Genomic DNA, 11,562 nt, shown 5'->3' on the forward strand with positions numbered 1-11,562 from the left:
AAGCCTCGGGCGGAGCTTCGCGCGCTCAAAGATGGCCGCTGCCGCACAATGGAGGCGGGAAAACTGCGCCCACGAGAAAAACAAAATGGCGGCCGGCGAGCAGCACGTGACCAGTGCCTAGTGACGCCCTTCCGGCAGTTGATGGCGGCCTGGTTTTCTTTTTGTTTCTCCGCTGTGTGAGGAGAATTAGAGCTGCGGCCTCTGGCCCGGAGGAGGCGGCGGTGTCCGGCGGGGAGGGAGCGCCCTGTTCGCGGTCTGTGCACCGGAAGCAGCGGAGCCGGTGGCGGAGTGACGTCAGAGAGGCTGGTCATGTGATTGATGAGGTAACGTCTGGTAATGGGTGGAGGACTACAAGTCTCATCATTCTCATGCCTGTGTTGTGGAGGATGTCACCATGTACCAACTGAATCAGCAGTGGCCGTGCAGCGAGAGGTCCCGGATCTGCTGAGTGTGAGGCGACAGTGTAGAGAGAGGTCCCTGATCTGCGGAGCGTGAGGCGACAGTGTAGATAGAGGTCCCTGATCTGCGGAGCGTGAGGCGACAGTGTAGAGAGAGGTCCCTGATCTGCGGAGCGTGAGGCGACAGTGTAGATAGAGGTCCCGGATCTGCTGAGTGTGAGGTGACAGTGTAGAGAGAGGTCCCGGATCTGCTGAGTGTGAGGTGACAGTGTAGAGAGAGGTCCCTGATCTGTGGAGTGTGAGGAGACAGTGTAGAGAGAGGTCCCTGATCTGTGGAGTGTGAGGTGACAGTGTAGAGAGAGGTCCCTGATCTGTGGAGTGTGAGGCGACAGTGTAGAGAGAGGTCCCTGATCTGCGGAGCGTGAGGCGACAGTGTAGATAGAGGTCCCGGATCTGCTGAGTGTGAGGTGACAGTGTAGAGAGAGGTCCCTGATCTGTGGAGTGTGAGGCGACAGTGTAGAGAGAGGTCCTGGATCTGCGGAGCATGAGGCGTCAGTGTAGAGAGAGGTCCCGGATCTGTGGAGTGTGAGGCGACAGTGTAGATAGAGGTCCCGGATCTGTGGAGTGTGAGGCAACAGTGTAGATAGAGGTCCCTGATCTGTGGAGTGTGAGGCGACAGTGTAGATAGAGGTCCCTGATCTGTGGAGTGTGAGGCGACAGTATAGAGAGAGGTCCCGGATCTGCGGAGCATGAAGCGTCAGTGTAGAGAGAGGTCCTGGATCTGCGGAGCATGAGGCGTCAGTGTAGGGAGAGGTCCCGGATCTGCGGAGCGTGAGGCGACAGTGTAGAGAGAGGTCCCTGATCTGTGGAGTGTGAGGCGACAGTGTAGAGAGAGGTCCTGGATCTGCGGAGCGTGAGGTGACAGTGTAGAGAGAGGTCCCGGATCTGCGGAGTGTGAGGCGACAGTGTAGAGAGAGGTCCCGGATCTGCGGAGTGTGAGGCGTCAGTGTAGAGAGAGGTCCTGGATCTGCGGAGCCCGAGGCGACAGTGTAGAGAGAGGTCCCGGATCTGTGGAGTGTGAGGCGACAGTGTAGAGAGAGGTCCCGGATCTGTGGAGTGTGAGGCGACAGTGTAGAGAGAGGTCCTGGATCTGCGGAGCGTGAGGTGACAGTGTAGAGAGAGGTCCCGGATCTGCGCAGCGTGAGGTGACAGTGTAGAGAGAGGTTCCGGATCTGCGGAGCGTGAGGTGACAGTGTAGAGAGAGGTCCCGGATCTGCGGAGTGTGAGGCGACAGTGTAGAGAGAGGTCCCTGATCTGTGGAGTGTGAGGCGACAGTGTAGAGAGAGGTCCCGGATCTGCGGAGTGTGAGGCGTCAGTGTAGAGAGAGGTCCTGGATCTGCGGAGCGTGAGGTGACAGTGTAGAGAGAGGTCCCGGATCTGCGGAGCCTGAGGAGACAGTGTAGAGAGAGGTCCCGGATCTGCGGAGCGTGAGGTGACAGTGTAGAGAGAGGTCCCGGATCTGCGGAGTGTGAGGTGACAGTGTAGAGAGAGGTCCTGGATCTGCGGAGCGTGAGGTGACAGTGTAGAGAGAGGTCCCTGATCTGCGGAGCGTGAGGCGACAGTGTAGAGAGAGGTCCCGGATCTGCGGAGCGTGAGGTGACAGTGTAGAGAGAGGTCCCGGATCTGCGGAGTGTGAGGTGACAGTGTAGAGAGAGGTCCCGGAAACTTGTGAAATTCTCAATAAGTTTGATGTCGCATGACCCTCTTCCCATTGGAAAAAATAAAGTTGGATCCAAAATGGCCGACTTCAAAATGACCGCCATGGTCACCCCCATGTACTAATGTGCCACAAACAGGACGTGGATATCACCAACCATTCCCATTTTATTCAGGTGTATTCCTGTAAGTGGCCACACTGTATTCCCTTCAGCAGAGACCGCCATGATAGTACATTAGCCTTGTTACGTCTCCCGCCAGGATCTGTACATCTCTCCGTATACAGGTGAGAGGCCCAGGATAGGCTGCTGCGCTCAGGTGACTCTCTCTGAAATCCACAGGAGCCAACGGCGTCCCCAAACAATGGGGGGGCGTAACCTGAATAAGGGGTGCATAGGAGAGGGCGGAGCCATGTTTTGGGATTCATGGGAGATTTTACTATAGAACTTCAGTAAATGGGGAAAAATGATGAAACAATCAGATTTCAGACTTTATATTCTCCAAAGAATGGAAGAAAAAGCCGCCAAACCCCGCTGCAATGTGAATGGCGCCGAGCTTGTGTACCGGACACGGAGGACAGATGTGGGGTCTTGCCGCCGTCCCGCACCTCCACTATTTGTGTGCGACAACCTCCGAGATCTGCCAGGATGTGTGTAATGCATCAGTCTGCCACTAGGAGGTGCTGTGAGAACAAGTACATACTGTATGTGGTGTGTGCTGCCCTGTATCTCATGGTGATGGCAAATGGTAACATAGTAACATAGTTATTAAGGTTGAAGGAAGACTTTAAGTCCATCTAGTTCAACCCATATCCTATCCTAACTTGCCCTAACATGTTGATCCAGAGGAAGGCAAAAAAAACCCATGTGGCAACAGTAAGCTTCACATTGGGGAAAAAAATTCCTTCCCGACTCCACATACGGCAATCAGACTAGCTCCCTGGATCAACGCAATATTAAGGAAACTAGTGTATATACCCTGTAATATTATACTTTTCAAGAAAGGCATCCAGTCCCTTCTTAAATTTTAGTAGGGAATCACTCATTACAACATCATATGGCAGAGAGTTCCATAGTCTCACTGCTCTTACAGTAAAGAATCCGCGTCTGTGAGTATGCTTAAACCTTCTTTCCTCCAGACGTAGAGGATGCCCCCTTGTCCCCGTCACAGGTCTAAGAGTAAAAAGATCATTAGAAAGGTCTTGGTATTGTCCCCACATATATTTATACATTGTAATAAGATCACCCCTAAGCCTTCGATTCTCCAAACTAAATAACCCCAAGTGTAATAACCTGTCTTGGTATTGCAGACCCCCCAGTTCCCTAATAACCTTGGTCGCTCTTCTCTGCACCCGCTCCAGTTCAGCTATGTCTTTCTTATACACCGGAGACCAGAACTGTAGACAGTATTCTAAGTGTGGTCGCACTAGTGACTTATATAGAGGTAACATTATGTTCTCCTCATGAGCATCTATGCCTCTTTTAATGCATCCCATTATTTTATTTGCCTTTGCAGCAGCTGCCTGACACTGGCCACTAAATGTGAGTTTGTCGTGCACCCATACACCCAGGTCCTTTTCAGTGACAGTTTTGCCCAGTGTTTTACAATTAAGCACATAATTATACATCTTGTTCGTTCTACCCAAGTGCATGACCTTACATTTATCCCCATTAAAGCTCATTTGCCATTTATCAGCCCAAGCTTCTAGTTTACATAAATCCTCCTGTAATATAAAATTGTCCTCCTCTGTATTGATTACCCTGCAGAGTTTAGTGTCATCTGCAAATATTGAAATTCTACTCTCTATGCCCCCTACAAGGTCATTAATAAATATGTTAAAAAGAAGCGGGCCCAAAACTGACCCCTGTGGTACCCCACTGCTAACCGTGACCCAGTCCGAGTGTGCTCCATTAATAACCACCCTTTGTTTCCTATCCCTGAGCCAGCTCTTAACCCACCTACACATATTTTCCCCTATCCCCATTGTTCTCATTTTATGTATCAACCTTTTGTGTGGCACCGTATCAAAAGCTTTTGAAAAGTCCATGTACACCACGTCCACTGCATTCCCTTGGTCCAGTCCGGAACTTACCTCTTCATAAAAGCTTATCAGATTAGTCTGACAGGAACGGTCCCTTGTAAACCCATGTTGATATTGGGTCATGAGGTTATTCTTCTCCAGATACTCCAGTATAGTATCTTTTAGAAAACCCTCCAGGATTTTACCCACAGTTGAGGTTAAACTTACTGGCCTATAATTTCCAAGTTCAGTTTTTGTCCCCTTGTTGAATATTGGCACCACATTTTTTATACGCCAGTCCTGTGGTACAGACCCTGTTATTATGGAATCTTTAAAGATTAAAAATAATGGTCTATCTATGACTGTGCTTAATTCCTGCAGTACTCGGGGGTGTATCCCATCCGGGCCCGGGGACTTGTCAATTTTAGTGATTTTTAGATGCCGCCGTACTTCCTGCTGGGTTAAGCAGGTGACATTTAACAGAGAATTTTTATCCCTGATCATGTTATCCGTCATGGGATTTTCTTGTGTAAATACTGTTGAAAAAAAGTCATTTAGCATATTTGCTTTTTCCTCATCCTCCTCCACCATTACACCCAGACTATTTTTGAGGGGCCAACACTATCATTTTTTAGCTTCTTACTATTTATGTAGTTAAAGAATATTTTGAGATTATTTTTACTTTCTCTGGCAATGAGTCTCTCTGTCTCAATCTTTGCTGTCTTGATTTGCTTCTTACAGAATTTATTTAATCTTCTGTATTTATTTAATGCCTCATCACTACCTACTTGCTGTAATTCTCTAAATGCTTTATTTTTATCTCTTATTGCGCCCCTTACAGCTCTATTTAGCCATAGTGGTTTCCTCCTATTTCTCGCATGTTTATTCCCATACGGTATATATTGTGCACAGGTCCTATTCAGGAGGATAATAAACGTCTCCCATTGTCTTTGTGTATTTTTATGTCTCAGGACATCGTCCCAGTTAATTGCACCAAGATCATCTCTCATCCGTTGGAAATTTGCTTTCCTGAAGTTTAGTGTCCTTGTAACCCCTCTACTACACATCTTATTAAAGGATACATGAAAACTTATTAATTTGTGATCACTATTCCCCCAGTGACCCCCAACCCTTACATTTGATATGCGGTCTGGCCTGTTGGTTAATATTAGGTCTAGAAGTGCCCCCCTCTTGTTGGGTCCTGAACCAGTGGTGAAAGGTAATTGTCTCTCATAGTTGTCAGACACCTATCACCTTTGCTGAACTGCAGGTTTCGGTTCCCCAATGTATTTCAGGGTAGGTGAAGTCCCCCATAATGATGACTTCTCCTTGAGTCGCAGCTTCATCTATTTGCTTTATGAGGATATTCTCTGTTGCCTCCATTATTTTTGGAGACTTATAACAAACCCCTATCAGTAATTTATTATTTCCCCCCTCCCCTTATCTCTACCCACAGGGATTCTACATTTTCATTAGATTCATATATATTATCACGAAGGATGGGTTTTAAGGATGATTTTACATATAAACACCCCCCTCCCCCTCGCTTATTTGTACGGTCATTTCTGAACAGACTATAGCCCTGTAAATTATCCGCCCGGTCCTGGCTCTCATCCGGCCATGTCTCAGATATCCCCACCATGTCAGAATTATGTTCCAACAACATTAACTCCAATTCCTCCATCTTGTTGGCGAGGCTTCTGGCATTAGTATACATGCACTTTATGTATCTCTCTGTACCTATGGTGGCTACCGGCCTCGATTCATGGGACCATCTGTGCCCGGAGCTGCTGTAGGGTCTGTCTAAGCCACATCATTGTCGGCTGCTCCTCTCCCGGACATATCAGTCATGAGAACATCCAGCAGACCGATCCTTCTCTGCCGTGTGCACATTCACTGCGGCCGCTCATTTCTGGTGTCACGAGCAGTTTTTGTTTTTTTCTTTTTTGTTAGGGCAGAACATGAATCGCTGTCAGTGTGACTGCAGTTAGCTGCTTTCCTGGGCGTCTGACACTCACCTCTTCTACCATCAGAGACTCCTCTTGCTTTACACTGCAGCACTGCTTGTTCAGATGACGGCGGTTTGTTTGCTCAGCATCCTGTAATATGCGGCGGGGTATGGCGGTATGTGACCCTCGAGTTATCGGGTGTGACTGACGCCTTTTATTCCTCTCATTCTTTACTAATACGTCTACAGCTGGATCGCTTTCTGCTCCAGTCACCCCCAGAGCAGCAGCGAGGGCTTGTTCTGCTACTTCCTTCTAGGTCTGTGCCTAATGCAAGAGAAAAATAAATAGCATCTTTCACGATGCGGCGGTGGGATATCGGCCATGCCGCCATCCGGTGCCCCGTGCACACCCTGCATTCACGGTGTCGCCATTTCTGGGCTGACTGTATATTCCAGGTGCCGGCGCCTCGTATTCAGTGCCGTCACTCACCCGTCTGTTCTGTATGTTTGCAGCAGCGGCCATGGACGATTCCGTTCCTGAGGAGCACAAGTCCATGTCGGCAGGAGCCGAGGAGAACCAGCACGACCCTCTCCCACACCAGGATGACAGCCTGGAGCAAGGGAGCGTAAAAGAGGAAGAGGACGACGAGGTCGGGTCTGGAGGAGAAACCGGGTCAGTCTCCGCAGGAGGGAGAGACCCAGAGGTGACCGTGGAGATCGGCGAAACTTACCTGTGCCGGCGAGCTGACAACACCTGGCGTAAGAGACCATCGGGGTCACTGCTGCTGCTCACACTTGTATTTTATGTGCCAGGATACTAGTGACTAAGTCTCTAGCGGACGCTTCTGTTATCCCCGTCCTGCGCCCTCTCGTACCTGTGCGGGTGTTATACAGCCGGCACCTGCCATTCCCTACTACTAAATCATGGGCTGCCGATGCCTTACCATGGCAGCTGGGAGCCTGACGAAGGCCCGTCACCGCCATCTTGGTACTCCCATGAAGTGCGGCCACAGGCTGATCTTCAGGAGAGCATAATTTTTACTATTACTTTGTAGTTGTGAAGCAATCTGACAGTATTACAGTAAAGGGGGGGGGGGCATCTAAAAAGTCACATCGTGCCCTGAGCCAAAAAAGTAATGAAATTAAAAGACCAAGTAACAAAATGCACACTTGCGTTTTCCAATTACGCAAAGGACTAATCTAAAATTAATCGACCCATAAAGAAAAAAAATGCTAAAATTGCTGTTTGTTTTTTTTTTTTGGGGGGGGGGGGGGGGGGTATAACTTCCCCAGAAATATAATAAAAAGTGAACAAAACATCATGCGAACCAATAAAGCACATAAACTTATCACACAAACCAAAACAGAGAACTAGAAGTTACGGATCTCAGAAATTGGCGACGCAAACATGTTATTTTCTTTATTACAAAATTCTGAATTTAATTTGTAAACTTAAACAATCCCTGACGTTTGATATTACCGCAATATGAACACTGTAAGATCGAAATTGGTTTTTTTTCGCCACATTTGGAATTTTTTTCCCGTTATTCAGAAGTTTATATGTTGTCATTCAAAACTACATTAAAGAGAAAGTCGTCCTGAGAAGGAAAAATAAGTGTATGGCTCTTGGAGGGATAAAATGCAAGCGGAAAAAAATGTAAAATAGCTCGGCCCCGGGAGGGTTAACAATCCCATAGCTTAGTATTTCTGGACGGTGTCCTGGAGATCGGCCGGTAGCTGTAATTTCCATCTTGTTTCCAGACTCGGCGGAGGTGATCCAGTCTCGTCTGAACGAGCAGGAAGGCCGAGAGGAGTTCTACGTGCACTACGTGGGCTGTAAGTACCGTCCACACCTCCGCTGACCTTCCTGGACGGCTGCGGTCCTCCACATTCTCTTCTCTCTTTTTAGTTAACCGGAGATTAGACGAGTGGGTGGATAAAAATCGTCTGGCGCTGACAAAGACGGCCAAGGACGCGGTTCAGAAGAACACAGATCAGTACTTGAACGAACTGTCCGAGCAGCCGGAGAGAAAAATCACTAGAAACCAGAAGAGGAAACACGATGAGATCAACCATGTACAGAAGGTGAAACCGGGCCCTCGGTACATAACGCTTATATGACCGGTCGTGGTGACAACTGATCACCAGATGATCACGCAACCATCATCCTACTTTCATCTGTAATGAACCCTAAGGGGAGTCGGTTAGTCCAGCACTTGGCCCTGCAGGGGATGAGGCCCTTATAAAAATCTCACCTGTAGCGTTCTAATCGCTGAAACTGACATTAATCCACTAATTAGGGTGCTCCGTGCACTGGTTTTACATGCAACACCCTCGTTTACTGGTGATTGTCTGCAAAGAAAGCTCAGGTCAGCACTGTCAATCGACATGGAGTTGGGGCATGCAAAACAAGTGGGCAGGGTGTCCCCTTGAGCCTCTTGGCCGCCCGCAGGGTGTCCCCTTGAGCCTCTTGGCCGCCCGCAGGGTGTCCCCTTGAGCCTCTTGGCCGCCCGCAGGGTGCCCCCTTGAGCCGCTTGGCCGCCCGCAGGGTGCCCCCTTGAGCCGCTTGGCCGCCCGCAGGGTGCCCCCTTGAGCCGCTTGGCCGCCCGCAGGGTGCCCCCTTGAGCCGCTTGGCCGCCCGCAGGGTGCCCCCTTGAGCCGCTTGGCCGCCCGCAGGGTGTCCCCTTGAGCCGCTTGGCCGCCTGCAGGATGCACAGAGCACCCTAATTAGTAGATTTGACCAACAAAAAAAAAGTTTCTGCAGAAAAGACGCTGCAACTAGAACAATAAAGGTGCGATTATTATTGAGGCTTCAGCCCCTACAAGGCCCGTGTGTTTATGCTGTCAGTTTGGGCTGAAGGAGACTTATCACCCTTCCAATCACAGGATCGGGCATGTTGTCATTCAGAATGCCCAATCCTTTTATTCTGCGAGCATCCAGTACGCATGACGTCGTCGGCCATTCTGTATGAAATCGCCAGGTTCGGACGACCTCAGTTCAGTGTGTGCGGACATCGGGGTCACAGGGAGAGTCTGTCATTGGCAAGGTTGTGTGGTCCTCATCTTACTTTTCATACTTTGCAGACGTACGCAGAGATGGATCCCACCACAGCTGCCCTGGAGAAGGAGCACGAGGCGGTGAGTCCACACCGGAGCGTTAGGTGAATGCCTCTTGCTGACACATATATATATTATAATTTTTTTTTTTTTTTTTGTTACTATTCAGATCACAAAAGTTAAATATGTAGACAAGATCCACATCGGAAACTACGAAATTGATGCGTGGTACTTCTCGCCGTTCCCGGAGGATTATGGGAAGCAGCCCAAGCTTTGGGTGTGCGAGTATTGTCTGAAGTACATGAAGTTCGAGAAGAGTTATCGCTATCATCTGGTGAGACATTACGCTGGTAGTTGGGAACATTGAATACGTGATGCCTGCACAGGTTGGGGGTCACTGGCAGATTACTGTCGGGGTCCCCAATCTCACCCCGGCCTCCTTCTTGTGACTCTCCAGGGCCTGTGCCAGTGGCGGCAACCTCCAGGAAAGGAGATCTACAGAAAGAACAACATCTCCGTGTACGAGGTCGATGGCAAAGACCACAAGATCTACTGCCAAAATCTGTGTCTCCTGGCCAAGCTCTTCCTGGACCATAAGACGTTGTACTTTGACGTGGAGCCGTTCGTCTTCTACATCTTGACGGAGGTCGACCGGCAGGGAGCGCACATTGTGGGATACTTCTCAAAGGTAATTTCAGGAATAAAAATAAATCCCTACTCTGCTTCTGACCTGAGGAATAACAGAGGGTACCTTGTCTTTGCAGGAGAAGGAGTCTCCGGATGGAAACAATGTGGCGTGTATCCTGACCCTGCCCCCATACCAGCGGCGCGGCTACGGAAAGTTCCTCATCGCCTTCAGTAAGTGACTGGTGTGAAGACCCTGCTGTCTTTGAAGGGGTTAACTGTTTTGGGGAAGGGGGGATATGGTTTAGATATTTTGGATGAGTCAAGGGTATCCCCTTCTCGGTAAGTAAAAGGTAAATCACAGAGGCACTAAGTTCTTTAATGGGGTCCTCCGTTTTTAGAGAGAGAGCAGGAAACCCCAAACTGAGCTCTTACCCTCCGGGGGTGCGGCACTGGCTCTCAAAACTAGTCCGGTATTTGTTTGGCAGCAGGTGATGGTCGGTGAGCTCACCGACCTCCACCTGGGTAGATGTCACGAGCCGCTAAGCTTAGTGGTTGGCCTCAGCGTTCTCCAAATGACATCTCTTGCCGTTTACCATTAAAGACTGGAGAAGCAGCGTTGAACCGGGGAGTGGGAGTAAAAAGCTTGTTTTTTGGAGGGGTATTTTTTTGGCTTCCTGGAGTCTTTGGATGATCTTTTGAAAGTGAAGAATTCCTTTAAGAATCGAAGACCTGACTTGGGGGCCTCAGTGCTGCTTCTCCTCGGCACAGAGAAATCCCCACCAGCAGCTGCAGAATGGCGCCAGCTGGGCGGAGGGGAGCGTGGTACCGAGGAGAGGAGGATGGGGTAGATCGAGTGCAGCCGGTGTGAGCGGTGAAAGCTTAGAGACTGTCTTCTGTGACTCAGGTTATGAACTCTCTAAACTGGAGAACACCGTGGGTTCACCCGAAAAGCCCTTGTCAGACCTGGGCAAACTGAGTTACCGCAGCTACTGGTCCTGGGTGCTCCTGGAGATCCTGCGAGACTTCCGGGGGACGCTGTCCATCAAGGACCTGAGGTGTGTCCGGGCTGCTCACTCCTGTCACGTCCCCCATTGGTGTCCAGTATTTGTAATGTTCTGTCATTCTTTCCTTCCAGCCGGATGACGAGCATCACACAGAACGACATCATCGGGACCCTCCAGTCACTGAACATGGTAAAATATTGGAAGGGGCAACACGTGATCTGCGTCACACCCAAACTGGTGGAGGAACATCTCAAAAGTGCGCAGTATAAGAAGCCCCCCATTACAGGTAGGAGCCCATACCCCGGTGGTGCTTGCGCCGCCTGCTGGTCAGTGAGTGTGCATGAGGCTAATCTGTTTCTCTTCTCTGTGCAGTGGATTCGCTGAACCTGAAGTGGGCCCCTCCGAAACACAAGCTAATAAAGTTGCCTAAGAAATGAAACAACGGCGAATATAGAAGATGGGATGAGGTGGTGTGTATTGGGGCGTCCTCCCTAGTAATTCACACCCGTGGGCCCCTGGGGTCGTCCTGTGGACGTGCCGCATGTCGCGGCTCCAGATGTTAATTTTTGTTATGTTTATTTTTATATAATAAATTGTCTTTTGTAAGATGGGTTGGAAACGTGGGAGTTTTCAGCATGGAATAAAATATACCCCTGTAGGAAGTGGCGCGACACAACCGTTCCCCAAAATCTCACAGGACTAGGAGTAAAGCGTAATGTCCTGGAGGAGGATGGACGGGGAGTGGAAAGGGCTGTACATGGAGCAAGAAGAGACAAACCCCCGGAGCAGGTC

At 49.5% G+C, this 11,562-nt stretch overlaps 1 protein-coding gene across 1 annotated transcript; it reads left to right on the forward strand.

The window, feature by feature from the left end:
* The first annotated feature begins 52 nt into the window (after positions 1-52).
* KAT8 (lysine acetyltransferase 8) lies at positions 53-11,378 on the forward strand. Its single transcript, XM_073547483.1, has 11 exons — positions 53-323; positions 6,596-6,841; positions 7,844-7,918; positions 7,992-8,167; positions 9,167-9,220; positions 9,309-9,473; positions 9,597-9,827; positions 9,904-9,997; positions 10,671-10,821; positions 10,902-11,056; positions 11,143-11,378. Exons 2-11 carry the CDS (start codon positions 6,604-6,606, stop codon positions 11,205-11,207), a joined length of 1,404 nt encoding a protein of 467 aa, XP_073403584.1. The 5' UTR covers positions 53-323; positions 6,596-6,603; the 3' UTR covers positions 11,208-11,378.
* Positions 11,379-11,562: the final 184 nt, after the last annotated feature.

The sequence above is a fragment of the Dendrobates tinctorius genome, unplaced genomic scaffold (genome assembly GCF_039654945.1).
Source record: "Dendrobates tinctorius isolate UK_male_01 unplaced genomic scaffold, ASM3965494v1 ptg000152l, whole genome shotgun sequence".
Taxonomy (NCBI): Eukaryota; Metazoa; Chordata; class Amphibia; order Anura; family Dendrobatidae; genus Dendrobates; species Dendrobates tinctorius.

Excerpts from the sequence above, each read along its gene's own strand:
- KAT8 (XM_073547483.1), top strand. The coding sequence starts at position 6,604 with ATGGACGATTCCGTTCCTGAGGAGCACAAGTCCATGTCGGCAGGAGCC. Across the intron at positions 8,168-9,166 it reads AGATCAACCATGTACAGAAG|ACGTACGCAGAGATGGATCC; the intron begins GTGAAACCGGGC and ends CATACTTTGCAG. Across the intron at positions 10,822-10,901 it reads CTGTCCATCAAGGACCTGAG|CCGGATGACGAGCATCACAC; the intron begins GTGTGTCCGGGC and ends CTTTCCTTCCAG.